The sequence below is a fragment of the Pelophylax lessonae genome (assembly GCF_965119305.1).
Source record: "Pelophylax lessonae genome assembly, chromosome: 9".
Classification (NCBI taxonomy): Eukaryota; Metazoa; Chordata; class Amphibia; order Anura; family Ranidae; genus Pelophylax; species Pelophylax lessonae.
In genome coordinates, this window is record NC_138776.1 from 110,060,587 (window position 1) to 110,078,219 (window position 17,633).

The following is a 17,633-nucleotide window of genomic DNA, read 5'->3' on the forward strand; positions in this document are numbered from 1 at the left end:
CCAGTCAAATTCAGGTATAAAACGCAGCCAAATTTTTAAATATATTTGAGAATTTTTTACAAATCCATAACTGCAATAATTTTGTTTTTTTCTATATCTGCCCAGAGTTCATCCTTAACTCCAGCATATAACAAAATGGAAATATTTTTAGTTTGGCTGAGGTAAACAAAAAGAAACAGACACCATAGCAGTGGCTAATGAAATGGAATAATGGCCTGTTCCGCAATTGTCAATCCCTACACTTCTGCACAATGATACCCAGATATACCCCAGTAAATGCCTTGAACAATAACGCTACTTCAAACTGTGTCATGCCACCTCCTTTGTAAACGTAGCCATTGTACAGACATAATTCCTACAAGTGTGTCCACAGTTACCAACTGTTAGTTCAACTGAAACTAAGGAGCTAGGATACTTGTCTAGGTCACTATAATTTGGGTTGTGTAAGCACTGTTGATGTTCCCAACTGAAGTAGAAGAACTGTTTATGGGCAGAAGTAACTGTTAATATACATTTTCTGTGTTTAAAGTTGCTGTGCAATTATGAGTACGCTATGCTGCTACACTACACTGCTAAGGCAAGAGAATGGAGAGAGCATTGAAGAGAACTTCAGCACATTTAAAAAACATCAGGTGACATTGCATTTGTGCTGGTAAGTCTCTGCCAAAATGGAGTTGTACACTGGGGCTCACATAAATAAAGTGTCAAAAGTACACTTTATTCATAAGTCTGTATTGTAGCAGGCAGCAGTAGTGAAAGTCCCAGTCAGTGCTTTCATGATGCTGAAATGTGGGTGTCAAAGGGGTGTGAGAGAGGTGGTCCGGGAGCCAAAAGGTGCAAGTTTATCTCCTATTGTATATTGTATATGTTCAATTTTTTTTTTTAGGAAAGTACAAGGTGTTCAAATGTTCCCCAAGGCCAGAGTTCTATCACTTGAGCCAGTGGGTAGAGGCTTTTGGCAGAAAGTAACAGTCCTTAGTTAAAACCCCCTTTGTTCACTGAACATTCTTTGCTTAAGTAGTTCTAAGCTGCATTTGAATATTGTGAAAATGTGTACAAAATCTTATGATATGCTTTATCCTTCTGATATGAAACTATTATGTCCCATAACAACTATACTGAAAATAAGTAAAGTTTTTGCCTTGCCAGCCTATGGACACAGGCCTTCATAGCCTGAAAGTAAACCTTGCCTTGATATTCCCTCTAGAAAATTGATCAGATCAAAGAAAGGCCTTTTGTATTTTGGGATCTTGAAATTGTAAGAGATGTACTATTTTGGCACAGAAGGTGGCTATTTCATCTGTTTTAAAGGCCTCATATGTGGCACTTAATAAATGTAACTCTATATTCATCTCCATTTTTTGAGGGGTGCAGCTCCAGAAAGTGCAGGTCCCTAGTTGTCCAGAGTTCCACAGAAAACCCATAAACCAGAACGTTCTAATATAAGACTACTACCAGTAGTCTTGGGGAAAAAAAGGGGGGGGGCAGGAAGGGCACTTTGCCATGCCACTTGCATCCTCAGTTGACAACTGTCTCGTCAATGTAATGGGCGGCTTCACTTAACGATCATCAATCGAAACTTATCAACTTTATACCTGAAAGGCTGTTAATCTTCTACGGGGGAGGAATGATGTGAATACTTGCAAGCTCTCTCCAAAGCAGCATGTACCATGACAGTGCCATATGTATATCAAATAATTAAATACATCCTATCATGTCAAATGCTGAATTACAAGCTGTGTCTCTCAGCCACTAGAAAGTAATTACATGTATTACTTAAGGGCTTTCAGAGAAGGCAAATAGCTGTGTCTGATGCCAAAACTGCCAACTGGGCAACACGGTACTAGATTAATACTGGGTACACAATCATTGATATCTAGACTTTTTATTGTGCAGAAATGCAAGCCTAAAGCCATAAACAGGGATATAAAATGAGACAATCTAAAAACTTACCGTTTCATATCCTCCCAGTTTTTGAGCAGCTTGAAACATAGTCCAAAGGTTAACTGTTAGAAGGACAATAAGTATTTAGATAAGCATTAACCAGCGCACTTCAAACAAATGACATTTTTTTTTTCATTCACAAGATAATTAAGCATTGTAAACAATGGTTTTAAAAAAAGCTAAAGGCAGATTGCATATATTTAATATAATACACACACATCTAATTAGTTTTTTAGTTTTTGCATCAAGAACACACTCTTAACCAACATTAACACAATGTGTGTGTATAGAGGGTTTAGATACGTGCAAAAAATTGCATATATTACAGAGTATATTATTCATGTGACGTGTTTAGCATGTCTTCGAATAAGCATTATGGGTCAACAGAATTAACCAATTACACTGTGATAACATTTTGATTTAATACTTAAAATAAAATTTTATATTAAATATTAAAATAATGCATAAAACTAAAGACATGTCTGCATTCTAAATGTTGGCAAACACATGGTCATTTCTAGGGCCATACATTTTAGGAGTATTTTGATGGTATGGGTGTAGAAAGAATCATTGATTTCAACCCTGATCAAGCCTAGTTATACTTAGACACTCGTTTATAAACCGAATGTTTAGAGCATGGTTATTTTTAACAGGAGAAATATAGCATGTGTGCAGACTGTTCAGCTGTACAAAGGCCCTTTGGGGCTTAGGGTTCTATTTATATTAGATGTGTAGATGGGTACTGTGATCCACTCCCAATGTCACCCAGATGTGTATGAGGCTCATTTATATCTAGCTGCAAAACCTTATAAAAAAAAAAAAAAAGTTTTTTCAGCTTTAGTTTTTTGGGAAAGCTGAAAAATTGGTGTTGCACTGGGACCTTTAATAACTTCATCCACAAAAGCATTCATTAGATATAAATGCTTCAGGAAGCAAATACAACTAAAAGAGTTTGAGACACATTTGGTTGAAGGGTGGCATTTTCCAGGACACAACAAACTTCCTGTTTAATCATTTCAAACACTAAGTAGTCTCTGGAAAGCCTCCTTTAGCTTAAAATTAAATAATTGCATACAAACAATAGATTGCACTATGATTCATAGCAATATAAATAAAATTTATATTTTCAGTTTTTACACTGAAATTTAGGACCAACAGAGAATGGAATTCTGCTGGTTTTACTACTTTAATAACGATTAGTTATTTGACATTCCTTAAAATAGATGCCCAAAAGGAGAAATTTGTATCCCTTAAACTATTCTCAGGCATTTTATCATACAAATGTGACTTTTCAACAAAACCTAACCCCTCTGACAGTGCGATTAGTACACTATTTTCTTACCTGCTCTTTTTTACCTCTATGTAAAGACGAAAGCACCGTGTCAAGTTTTTATCATCTAAAATATGATATTCTGTTCAAGTTCACCACAAAATATTACCCTTGGTCAAGTAAAACACAGGTAGGTAAAGTTGATCCAGGGAATATCCGATTGCCTTCCCCTGGATCAACTGTGGGTATAGGATTGTATATATATGGGATTGTATGGTTGGGTTTTTCAATACTGTTTTTTTTCTTTTTAACTATGTAACAGTAATGGTTCACTATCTGGTGTTGCATATAAACTGGAAGACCAGCCAGTATCGAAATCAAATATACGTCCAATATATTTAAAATAAATTGCAAAAAAAAAAAAAAAAAAAGGAAAGAAATATTCTATAATAGATTAGCACTGCACTACACACAGTGGTTTTAAATCAGTTAAAACCTGCTTACTAGAAATCTGTTAATGTGCAGTATATACATGATACAGTAGTTTTGTGTCTATAACGGAGATGTCATCCAGCCATATGTCCAAGCAAGGCTTTAGAACTTAGTTTGATGAGAGTTACTGGTTACAGAGCAGTGCAAAACACATGGTGGTAAGAGAGAAGTAGTTTCTTTGACCAGGTGGGTTTTTAAGTAGTAAAACCAATATACTGATGGATAGCTGACAAAACGGATTGGAGCATTTAGAACTTCCATATAAAAGACAAAAGAATGCAGCGCACTATTAGCAAATGATTTAAGGAATTAAATGCAACTAGTGTAGCCTGAACCTAAATGTATATCAGGGTCTTTCATTCCCTTGCACAGCAGTACTCACACTGGGGGAAAAAAAGGAGAGTGAGCATTAGGAGTCAATCAGGTGTGGAGCATTAGGAGTCAATCAGGTGTGGAGCATTAGGAGTCAATCAGGTGTGCTGCATGTAAATGTGCTGACCAGGAACATGAATCTAGAAGCAGTGTGAGCAGTAAGATGACCTCATTCTTCTGCTGCTACTATGCAATCACAGGGGGTGAGGAGATAATACCATTGTACGTCTTCACACAGTTGTCATTCACTTGGCTGCGCTGTGTGGCAATGCAGTGCAAATCTCAAGACTGGATGGATGGAAATACACCCCAGCTATTTTTCAACTTTGTATTAAGCTGTTTTGCTGGAGTTCAGCTTTAACCTGTGTAGCATCAGGTAAGGTTTCCAAGTCCACAACTAACCTAAGTGTAGCATTAGGTAAAGCTTCCACGTCTGCCACTATCGGTCTTGCTCACAAGAAAGTCTTTTGGAATCTGCCTGCAGCATTACTGATTAAGGTGGAGAGAGCAGGAGTATGATTCAGTCTTATAGAAACTGTAGGGTACAAGTAGGGTTAGCTGCTGTAGCACCTAAGGTAAAGCTGCTAAAATGTGCCCCATGCACCTCCATGCAAGTCTAGAGAGTACAGGAGTGTGTATCAGCCCCTATAATCCAGTTACAACACGCATATCCTAATCCACTTCCTACATACATATGGTTTAGTTTGCTTGCTCGGCTTGCAATAAAACTCATCAAATTAAAAGCAGCTCCACAGCAGAGGATTTAAGACCTGTTTGTTTAATAGTCTTTTGTTTATGAGAAGTTCTGGAAAATTAAAATTAGAAAATGCACCCTTCGACACAAAACAATTTTGAAAGCCTGGCTGAATCTTCCAATGTTTTTTTCAAAGCCATTAACAGATTTGCAGAGGTCTTGATTTAATCTAAATCAATGCATAATGTAACAAAGCTGTTCAGAGCACATTCATTGCTCTTCGATTTCAAGCAGCCCGTTTGGAGACAAACATTGTAATCATCTGCAGTTATTCAAGTTTATCATAGTTGCCAGAGCTCGGCAGCAGTCAGTGCCAATTAGGTATGTAAATTGTTATGTAAAACATGCAGGGGTGACATTCCTCATAAAAATAACACATGGTTTCAACGGAGGGAAAATATCCTCAGTGTAGATTGTACACTCAAGGGAATGGGAGAAAGCACTTGTATTGCTGAACAAAGTGCTGCTTTGTTATTAACCCTAGTGTATGAATCTTACTTTCCTTCTCCCAGACAGATATGCTATTCAATATATCATTACAAGAGTTTCCTTCACTAGTAATATGAATATTCCACACTACTCAACCTCAGTTGCATTGAAGTGTCCTATTTACAACTGCAAAGTGTGAGTAAGGCTGGCCATTATACAATAATTTGTACAATTGTCATTTAGATTTACCAAAACCATATATTATGAAGTCATAACTAAACACTTTCAAATTTATATGCAGTCAGGTGGGCCCTTGCGCTACATAGTTGAAGGTAACTCAAAAGGAAATTGAACAAGAAAATTGTATAATGTATGGCCAGTTTAATATCGCAGTAGCAGCTAATCTGTAATTGGTTGTCATTTTGCTAACTCATCTAAACTGATGGTGGTTATTATTTGATTAGTTGCTAGTGGTGTTTGCACATCATTACTCTTTGGTCTGTCTATAAAGGTGTGTAAGACATACCAGTTCCAAATCAGTGAGTAGGTTAAGCTGCAATTGTACAGAGAAGTACTGTGCTGCAACTGAATCAGGAATTGGCTTCTTCCATCAATGCCCATTGATGCATAATTTGGCTTTATGTCTTTGTCTATTTCACCCAAAAGCATGTGGTAATGTAATTACAATGAACACTCCTTTGAGATTAGGGACGTATGAATAACTTGTTTAGTTTTTGAACTGCTGTAGAATTATGCAATGTTATACATATGAATAACATTTCAGCACATTTAGTATAAATGGAAATGTACTGTATATTTTTCTGCCACATGTATTAAAAGTACTATATTTATACCATCGTATAAATTGTGATTTTAGAATGACTTAATTCTCAGTAGTGGGACTGAGCCTAAGAATGATCCCACAAGTGTGACAACAAGCAACATTATGTGAAACTTTTAAGTTAAATTGTAAACTATATAGACAAATCCTGCACATGTGAAACAGGTAAGTTCCATGACCTAATCATCAAAGACTCAAATAGTCTCACGCTTAGCATTTCCACCTTTGCAGTCAAATTTAAGAAATCCCGACTTTAGGTTTATTATTTGTTCCTGTGCACATGCATACCTAAAATAATACTATATGAATATTTAGTTCTTACATTTTTAGTAGGTTCTTTAGAGTAAATTTATACATATGACTCTATAGTCAGTTGTTATTGTTAACAACAGAATAGATTAGGTGGCAACGTGCAGGTTGGACAGATTTCAGGGAAAATCCAACAGGTTGGTTGTATAGAAGTCAATCAGTAGTTTTACTTCTGTACAATCAGTAGATCCACTTCTATACAACCAACCAGTCAGAGAAAATCCAACAGGTTGGTTTTATAAAAGTCAATCAGAAGATCCACTTTATGCCCAAACATGGATCGAAATTCAGCTGGTCCCTGGTGAACAAGCCTAATTTCGATCCATGTATGGCTTGCTTAAAAACTTGTAATACCCGACAGAAGTTCCCATGCCCAATTCCAAATAAACCGGAGCCAAGCTTTATGCAGGATAATACTTTGGTGATATTTAAGTATTTAAGTTTATTGTGAAAGTTACGTGCCAAATAAACATTGAAAGTAGAATTCCAGCCTATACCATGCTAGTCTTAAATACTTATGCTGACTAACCTGTGTAAAAACAAATGTATCTACTTACCTATTTTCAGCCAGCTTTGGTCCTTGTCTGCCAGCAGCAGCTGCAGGGAGAGAAAGCAGCGCCAAGAATGGCTGGGACATAGGAACTTATGGATGACATCACCACTCCCTGAATTCACAGCTGTTGTCGAGCGCTCTCTCCTCTACCCTGCAGCTTCCCCTGTGACCAGATTGGAGTGGGCTGAAAACAGGTAGGTATATATGCTTTTTTTTTACACAGGTCAGTCAGCATAGGTGTTTGGAGGAGGAGGGGGCATTTTAAGACACGTTAGGTGTAGGCTGGAATTCTACTTTAAGTTGCATGTTTAGCTTATTTTTGAATATTTAAAAAGCTGTACTTACTTTGCTTAAATCCTAAATATGGTATCCTTTCAATTGGAGTTTTTCTCTCTTTCATGTACTTATACAGTGCTACAAGAAATGCTTGCTCATCTGCTTTGCATTCTTCTGTCTTACATCCATCTTCCACAGGGGCCTTTGGTTTTTCATCAATTGGGATTTTCTTGCAGTTGCCATTGGCTGTCTTGGTTTTTGGTAAGTTTGTCTTTACTTCACATTTTACCTGAAATAATTACACACATGATGTGACTCGATCTAATATTGTATTTAGCAATTATTGGAGGAAAATAATATGACTTCATTCGCATATGCATGTTTTCTATGGTAAGACTCATACTACAGTAACCCTAACCTTAAAGTTGCACAGTCTTGGCAAATTAAAAAAAAAAAAAAAACATTTAATATAGTCATAGATTAGTTAAAGTCATTAAATGTATTTTAAAGGTTTTCAACTGAGTGCTGCATGACAGCACTCAGATTTCAAAGGAGATAGCATTAGGGGCCAGTTAGGTGTACTGCATCCACATCAGCTGACAAGAGGGTACAGCAGAGTGAGCAGAAGAATGAGCTCATCAGTAAACTGCTGCTCGTTTACTATCCAATTGCAAGCTGGGAGCAAGGAAATGACTGTGCTCTATTGCTTAATAGCAATAAAGAATAGTAATCGACATGGTTGTATTATGTTGCAACAATGTGTAAAATCCATATCTACAAAAATAAATAAGCTTTAGCAGCTTAAATCTGTGATATATGGAGAGGACCCTTCTGGCCTTCATCTATAAATGCTAATTGTCTGGCCATGTCTGGCTCCAATACAGAGTCACAGACTCCGAAAAAATACGCAGTAAATTAAAGTCACATTTAAAAAAAATAATAATTTTAATTCCTCCCCTTATTCCTGGTCAATGTTTCACAAGAGTTAAAACCAAACAAAAAGAATGTTAGCCAGGCAACTATTATTTTCAAAAGGAGAACAGTGATAGCGGTCCATGCATTTTTCCTATGACAGGTATGCTTTACTACAAGACATTATGGCAGCAGATCTCTGAGAAAACCAAGCTGCAGTCATCCTAAATCCAAATACTGACAGTTTACTATCAAGAGGCCGTGGGTGTCTATGGGGAACTTATGACACTTCCACTTTTAAAATATCTCTTCGTAATTGCAAGACAAAGGATTCCCATGAGACCTTAAGAAGAATTCAACAACCCAACTTCAAAATAAAGCTGCCCTATTGCTCCTACATGTATGGACAACAAAAGAAAGCTGCCCAGTTGTTCCTACATATACCCAAGTTTAAAGCAAACCTGTGCTCCTCCCAAGTAGGGCAAAGCAACAGATTTTCTTTAGGCTTGGTTCACGCCTATGCGTTTTTTGGTGCCTTTTGCAAAAACTCACTACAGTACATTTAACATGGTTTCCAATGCTTTTTTTTTTAGCCACTGCGTTTTTGGAAAGAGATGAGGATTCTTTTTTTTTTTGCTTTTTTGGTTCCATACACTTCAATGGAAAAGCTGCAGAAAAGCATGTAGTATGTTTTTGAACAAATTGGCTGAAAAAAATAGCATTAACGCAAATCGTAGTAAAATCGTGTGTGCTAAAATGCACTGCAGAACGCACCAATTACATCCTTCTCTAACTCAATGCCCTGTTCAGCCACCGGAAACAAAGAAAATACCCAATAGATCTGAGTTTAGAGGAGCGTATGACTCGCTTAATGAAACTGTGATAGACCAATTAGGAGGGAGCAAGTGACCCATTTGTCCATAGGCCAGTTTGAGTTACAACTTAAATGACTCATAGCATACACATCTTATCTTGGAGCTAACCTTCTGTTTTGTCCTGCATGAGCAAACATCATGTTAACTTTAAGGAAAACCTGTAAAAACCGCATGTAGAAGTTCGATCTCTAATCTGCATACTTTAAAGCTGTTAACATTAAGCTGGCCATAAACTGATTCAAATTTGTCTGTTTCAGCAGGGAGCCAATCCAATTTTGATTAGTGTGAGCCGCCTCCGCTGGACAGAAGTCGATCATCTGATCGACTTCTGTTGAAGGGACATGCTGGAAAGCTTTTAATGTTCAGCGGCTGATCAGTGTATTCTGACCGTTCTGGGTGGCAATGTTAAAATAAAAATGTCCCGGAGGGGTGGGTTCCCCTATCCACCTCACTGGTTGAAAAAAATTAACAGTGTATGGTCATCCTAACCCTTGTTTCACTAATTAAGGCATCACTGGGCAAGTAAGAGCATGTGCCTACATCCAATATGCACATGCCATCTCCAGTTCTGTAAGCAAATAAGGAGTGAATAAAAGATCAGAAATGACAGCCCCTAAATGTGCATCTTTAGGAACAATGGCATCTTCCTTATTTCTATCCTGACAAGATTATTTTTAAAGATTAAAATAAATTACTCCTGAATATCATTTCCATGGGGCTGAAGTATAAGTTGTAAAATAACATTAATAATGAATCAATCAAGAAAAACAAGTTGGTGTATGTGAAATATTCTTACTATGTTCACAAGGAAAAAAATATCAGGAGCTTATCAGTACTGAAGCTATCTGAAATAATGATGGTATAGTGAAAAGCAGAGTTATGGGATCCAGGCATCTTCTGAAATGGATTTTTATTCATCTACTTTTTAACAAGCTAAAGCAGACCTATACTCTGAAAAATGATATATCTTTAGAAAAAAACATTCTCTGAGTGATGTTAAAAAAGCGTAGAGATAGCTCAGAAAAATTGAACTTTCTGGAATTCTTGTAATTCGTCACCATGCTGGTTACAACTGAAGGGACTTAAGCCCCGTAAACACGCTACGAATTTCCGCCTACCGGTCGTCCGTCTTTTGTCCAGAGTGCGTGTCCGTTGGTTTGAATGTGCTCTAGACTAAACACAAATTTTTCCGTACGACAGAATTCTACTTCAGAAGTGATGTCATGTGTTGGATTGCTTTCTATGTGTTCTTTCATCTCTGATCATGCCTAGTCTTGCTCATAAGATTTTTCCCCGTCGAAATGTGTACTAATGAGACGAAAATCGCACGTGTGTTGATGGAGGACAAAAATTTTATAGCCTGCACATCAGGATTTTGTCAGCCGAAAAGTCGGAGTCGGCTCTTGAAAGCACCATACTAACAATCCGAAAATCGGCAGATCGGTCGTTGGACGAAATTTCCCTTCCCGAATTTCTTATCGTGTGTACTGGGCTTTAGGGGTACTTGGTCATCTGAACATCAACAGAGGAGGAAACATTTCCAGGGATTTCTAGGAAAACTTTTTTTGTAACCTGTCCCTGCTGATATTTTTCTCTTAAACAATTTTTTGTAAGGATTTTTTTTATTTTTTTAGATCCATTTTAGCCTTTCCTATACATCATTAAGAGGGCATAGCAGTGCGGTAGGTGCCTGTAAACGAAACCACAGTATACAGCAGAGACACCGAAACCCAATACTTCTGGAAGTGTCAAATGCTGAAGACTGAAATAGACTGCAGCTCTTAAAGAGGAGGAGACTCGTTCTTTTGGAGAGGTATGCATAAAGCTTCTACAGATCCTATAGCTTAAAATGGCTATTATCATAAAAAAGGCATCACATCCTAAACTAAAGTAGATGTCCAGGCAAACAGATTAAATATATAGTATAAGTATTCATTTTTTATGTAAAAGTATTTGTAATTTTGTCTAGCCAGACTTATGATTTACACACCACTACCAATACCACCTACTAATTCCCAGTAGGGAACTAAAGTCCAGCGTTGCGACATCTGTGAGATACTTCGCTGCTGTCGATATCCTTTTGGCTTCTTCTGGGTGTTGGGTCTTTGGCAGCCATGATTGGCCGGTCATATGCATGGGAGTTAAATCATTCCAACACAAAAAGGTGTGTTAAAACACGCAACTCAGTGTACATTCTAAAAACAATTGTGAACAGGCAGGCAGGTTAGTATTTTTGAACAAGACATAACATGCCCCTTCTGGAATGGAGAGCCTTCATGCTCACAATTTTTTGCTTTTTTACTTTAGTCCTTCTTTACGGCTCACCTTGTAGTGGATAATAAATTAGCAGTGTGATCATGTTGATTCAATGCCTAGTACATGGAGATGAAAGCAGAGTGGTGACAAAGAAAGCTGCAAAGATTAACTAGGTATCAATAGAATCATTTGTCTTGCTGTACTGCCTGATAGGGGTGCTTGGATCACAAGACTGGCTGAACTGAATTAAAAATCTCTAATGAACTTTATCTGTATATTTAGCGGTTTGTCTGATGTTTATATACAAAGTCAAATACCTCAATCTCTGTACAGATAATAGAAGTGGGTACATATGCTCATTAATGTTTGTGTAAAATCACTATTTTAGCTTTCTTATCAAACCATTCACTATCAGTTTTTTTTTTTTTACAATTTCCTTTTGTTCATTACATTGTTGCCTTATGAGTTTATGTGTAATCTCCATTACTGTGGCCTGAGGAGCAGTTATGTATAAATCCCCATTAGAGACTGTATATAGATGGGTGTAAATATATACGTACAAGATATTGAGTTTTGATCTTACATTGAGTTGATATACGATTATCAATTATATGAAGTTGTGTGACGTCAGTCTGCAGGCAATAGTAACTTGATTAACAAGTCCATTTGAAATGCCAGCCCTGCTATTTGCATTAGAAAACAAACTGATATGCAGAATAGTACCATACTGTACTTAAGTTCCTGTTAGCCAGACATTACGGGGCCAGAAAATAATTGACAATCGTCCATGACAGGTCATTCCTTTATCTCACCCTCTAATTCAAAGACTCAGTCTTTAGATATGCAATGAAGGTGATCGTCGGTTCAGGGATGGGCAATTTGCCCAATCCTGAATAATATACGCCCAAAGGGAGGAGAAGGGTAAGATTGCTACACCAATCAGAATGGCTCTGAGCAAGGTGATATGGGTCTATATTAGTATAGGTGAGGAGAGAGATCTCGCTCTTGCAAGCAGACTAGGATGAAGCTACTGGGGATGGTATATATAGACTATATATCTCACACTTAGAATGTATACATGCTTTTTCTCTTTAGTGTTTGAATACACACGGCAGGCACCATGCCTGAAGTAAAAATGGTAACTTAACTCCATGCTCAATACGTACATAGTATTGTAAATATGGCTATTGTGGGTAATTTGTAAATATCATATACGCCAGGAGGTCTGTACTAATCATGTGTTGTAAATACTGTTTAGTGTGTAATTTGTGTATATATATATATATATATATATATATATATATATATATATATATATATATATATATATATATATATATTATGTAACCCTTTCAATAAATGTGTATTGCTGATTGAACTACCTCTCAGGATATCTAGATGTGTATAGGCGCGGGGTGTATGCACGTGTACACAGAACAAAAGGCAACAACATTTTAAATAGTAAACATGAGAAATGCACTTAGGTTTACAAACATATTCACATTGTTTGACTATTTGATTGTTAAAAAATTGATATGTTAATAGAGTGCATGTGTAAATAATTTTCATTTTTTTTCCCACCCTCTCCACTCTGAAGAAAAAACTGAAAAATATGTTGAAATGAGTGTAAGCTGCCATCCTCACAGTCTATGATGGTTTTGATATTTGCAAAGAAAGTCATCTTTGCTTAATGTTAACACTTGGAAGAGGCAGAAAGAAAGCACCCGAGACCGAATAACTTCTCTATTTGCCTAAAGAATCCTCCAAGTTCTTTGTAGAAACTACGTGAAGGTATATATAGCTCTCTAGATACTAGCATTGCAGTGCTCTCTAACAGCCCTTTGTGCAGGAACACAGGAGAGCACTAAGCATTATGCTTTTTATGTGAAAAACGTGAACCTGATAGTCACTTCATCCACAGAGAAATCGGTTTTTATTTTTCTGTTCCACATTGTTGGCCATGATAAAGACTTCTAACTGCAGTAAATATGTCAGATTTTTTTAAAAACATTTTTTACTCTTCTCCAAAGCCTCCCAATTAATCAGACAGACTGTCCATTACATTAAAAAGACCAATATAGAGCCCCAAGGGTGGGAGGGGTAACACAAAGCTGCTTTAATGGAAAAGTCAAGGTTTGCATGCCACTATTTGAATACATGTGCTGATTGGTATGATGTGCAATTTACCTGAAGCTAACCTCGGCTTTGCAATTTCTTCATTATACCCTCAATCTGAATTGTGAATGTGTGCGAGAAGTGCACTTTAACAATGCCCAGTCAAGGCTTGTTTAAATTATATGTAAATCCAATCAGTAAAATCTCATAACTTTTAAAATGTTCATGTCATTGCAAAAGGCTTATATTATTTTAAAATAAGCAGCTTTCAATAATTTTATGTCTGGTAAACCTGCCGAGGAGGATGAGCATTTTTTTCCAAATAAAATGGCAATTACTCATGGTACAGGGTACTTTATCAAACTTTAATTCATTTGGTTGTTTTAGTTATACATTGCTCAGTTTTTTCAATCTACCTGCTGGCTGATTAACAAAAAAAAAAAAAAAAAAAAAAAGGATGGATTTTCCCATCCACAAAAGTGTATTCTGACAGCGGGGACTCCACTGTCACAATACACTGATCAGCACTGCAGTCAATTGGCTGCAGTGCTGATGGAGCGAAAATTTACCAACAGTACTGTGTGAGAGGAGTTGATTATTAGATCGGTGCCCCTTAAACAGGAACAGCCACAGATGGATTGAATTTGGCCAGTCCCTGCTAAACCAGTCAAATTTCAATCCTCTATAGCCAGGTTTGGGTTTACATCTACTAAGGGTAAAGCCATAAACGATAAGGGCACACATGAAGAAAAAACTGCTGCTAGTCAAACATTGCTCAAATTTGGATCAGTTTAGCAGGCCAACCATTTTAACCTGTGGGTTGCTTTGTCAACACCACTAGGCTTGACAAAATTCAATTGAAAAATCTTCAGAGCTGGGTAGAAAATTAGAGGCCAGACAGGGACTGCATTCAACTGAATGCATTTACTGTTCAAGTATCCAGGAAGCCAATAGCCATCAAGGTTTAGTGTGGATCTGGAAAATCAAGTGGATTTCTCTCATTTGGCCCACGGGTTGATACAGCAAAATCCAAATGTGTATGACTAGCCTTAATTTCACTTTCTTAGTAAGGCATTTCTGCTATTTCCCTCAAGGTTGGGCTGTCTAACCGTATTTATGGACTACTGACTCTCTGTGACTGTTCTTTATATATATATATATATATATATATATATATATATATATATATATATATATATATATATATATGTGTGTGTGTGTGTGTGTAAAAAGTTTTGGGACCTACAAAAGCAAAAATTTGTTATATTTGCCCAGGGGTTTGTGTTTTGCATCATTGTGCAAAAACTGTTAAAGATTGTAACAGGTCCAATTTAACGGACATTTGTCTTTTTTTTTTTCAATTTAGATATCCAACTGTGTAAAAATATTGCTATCTTGGCAATGATAACAATAGCAATAACCATTATTGCAAAAGCAAGCTTTGTGTCTTGTTTATTCATTTTAGTCTATTTACAGGAAAGTTATTATACAAGAAAGTTAATATGTCACCAGGAGCCGGCTAACACTACATGACGTGAATGCAAGAATATTGTCCTACTTTTCTGCTCCTTCTCTAGACAAAATCAGTCCGGTGTCAAACTAACGCTGCATTTTTACAAGGAGGCAAAAAAAAAAAAAAAACACCACAACATTTTCTTTATGCTAAAAATAGCCATCTCAATCTGAGACACGGGAACAATAAACATTCAAGAGGCAGCAGAAATGAAAGTAAGCTTTTAAAAGATTACCTTGGCAACAGTTTTGCCCTCGCAAATATTGGAGGCATCTTTTACTCCATTTACAGAATCTCTCCTTTGAGGGCATTGCTTCTTTTTACGGGGTCTGCCTTTAAGGTTTGGTGCTGAAAGGAAAACATATATCTATTACAATCAGCTGCAAGTGACAGAAATCTTTATTATCACATTAAATAAGTTGTGTATTAATTTCAGCACTTGCCAAGTTATGCTGTGTTTTTAATCCGTTTCCCTTATTGCACAGCTCCGCAGTGTAAGCTGAATAATAATCATGATAACACTCGTAATCTGATTTCTAGAAATAGCATTGCTAATTAGATTTGCTGGGCCAAAAATCAGGACAATTACACAACTACAAGATATGGGTGTATTAAAGGCCGAGCCTGCCTAAACGTTATATTGCAGTTCATCCCTAAGTGACTGTGGCAATAGGATAACAACGCTAGGCTTTCTAGTTTCTTGATTCAATGTGTCCATTACAAAGGCAGTGAAGATGCTAAGAATTTAATATACAAAATAATAAACAGAGAGGCCAGCACCGAGACTGTGACACTCTCCAAATAAATACAGAAACAAACAGAACCGGTTGGCAGAGGCTGGTGAACCCAAACTCCTGAACTCCTAAAATTTCTGAATTTTAATGTAAAAATTTTTTTTATAATACTATCCAAAAAATAAAGTTATATGCTGCCAATTGCAAATCAAAATGAGTACAATGAATACTATGACCTTTTAAAAAACAAATGTCATGAGAAAAATGGGGGGGCTGCCATTGCTGGTCTCCTCTTGAAATTGCTAACTGCCCGGAATGGATATTTTATTCAAAATTACCAGCTTGGACCAATGCCTGGCCAATGCCCCTGGAAGTTTGAAATCACTGAAGCAGAAATTGCTAATCAAGTGGTCTCCACTTGCTTTCGAGTCCCATGCTGAGTGACTGGCCTGATGCATTCAAAATACAAGAGGTCGGACGCTCAACACGGCTGCCGTTCAGAGAATGATTTGCAATTTCTAAATGAATGCAACACTTTCTTTGACTGGACAAGGTGGAGAGGCAGGGTGGTGATGTCACAGGACCTGTAAGCAAGTGGATATCACTGTAGTAGCAGTGTCTACAGTGATTTCCAGGGCCATTGGCCAGGTATGGTATATGGATATAGTTATAGTGGTCCAAGCTGGACCAATGAAACTATGTAGAAATGTGCTTTGCCTGGAATTCATCTTTAACACCTCTGCATTGCAGACCCAAAACAAGAATGCTGCAAGAAAAGAAATAAAAACAAAAAATAAAAAACTTAAAAAAAAAAAAAAAAAAAGAATGCCTCATCTGTATGGATGTTGTGGGTCAGCATTTTCAGTAAATCCAAAGCATCAACATAACATCCAACTACTATTTTCTGGAGGAGAGGTCAGTAATGGCAGCCTGTATATACCACTCATGACAGGATTTGTTTTTAGGGGGAAGGACTCACTGAAGGGTGTACTCCTAGTGAAGAGTACTATGTGTATTGGGAATCTGTGGTGGGAATGTACAAAGATACAGTCCTATTGGGAAGGGGTAACTAAAGCCTCGTACACACGCAGCGAATTTCCGCCGACCGGTCGTTCCTTCTTTTGTCCAGAGTGGTGTCTGTTGGTTGGAATGTGCTCTAGACTGCACACTAATTTTCCCACACGACAGAATTCTACTTCAGAAGTGATGTCATGTGTTGGATTGCTTTGTATGTGCTCTTTCATCTCTGAGCATGCCTAGTCTTGCTCATAAGATTTTTCCCCATCAAAATCTGTACTAATGAGACGAAAATCGGACGCGTTTTGACGGTCGACAAAAATTATATAGCCTGCACACCAGGATTTTTTCGGCCGAAAAGTCGGAGTCGGTTGTCGGAAGCATCATACTAACAAGCCGAAAATCGGCAGATAGGTCGTCGGACGAAAATTCCCGGCCGAATTTCGACTCGTGTGTTCGGGCCTTTAGGCAATTTATCAGATCACAGGAGAACATATACAAGTAGATTCATGGAGCTGCTTGTTCCATCGTAAGGTGAAAAAGGTGACTGAATATAAGAATACGCTAGTGCCACATCTACTAAATGTGTCCAAAAGTCTGTTACCCAGACTCTGGCGAACACCATGAGTATGAGTGTATGGATTGTAAAGGAGGAATGGTTGAGATCTATTGAAGAAACAGTGTTTACAGCAGAGGACTCCCTTGGGAAACATTTCGCTATCTGGGGAAATGGTTGAAGTTTAAATCCTTAGGATATACGAGTATGCTTGGTGTCCGAAACCAATGACTGACGTACATTAAAAAACCAAATTATCCAGGACTGAGAGGAGTGGTCAGGTCCAAGGAACTTTTTTTAAAAGAGACGATGAGTCCTGGGAGAAGGATAATAGAAGCTGTATGTGAAAAGTTTTGATATGGATTACCAAATGTGTGTAATGAATTTTTAAATAATTTATAACATTAAAAGTTAG

The 17,633-nt window shown here is 37.3% G+C and overlaps 1 protein-coding gene across 3 annotated transcripts in view; it reads right to left on the bottom strand.

The window, feature by feature from the left end:
- The window catches only part of ARID5B (AT-rich interaction domain 5B), a 367,300-nt gene that overhangs the window by 61,334 nt on the left and 288,333 nt on the right, over positions 1-17,633 (bottom strand). For all 3 annotated transcript variants that reach the window (XM_082268249.1, XM_082268251.1, XM_082268250.1), the window contains 3 exons: positions 15,147-15,259; positions 7,310-7,529; positions 1,954-2,006 (listed from right to left, as the gene is read on the bottom strand). In XM_082268249.1, the coding sequence (XP_082124375.1) occupies positions 1,954-2,006; positions 7,310-7,529; positions 15,147-15,259 (386 nt within the window). The remainder of the gene's footprint in view (positions 1-1,953; positions 2,007-7,309; positions 7,530-15,146; positions 15,260-17,633) is intronic.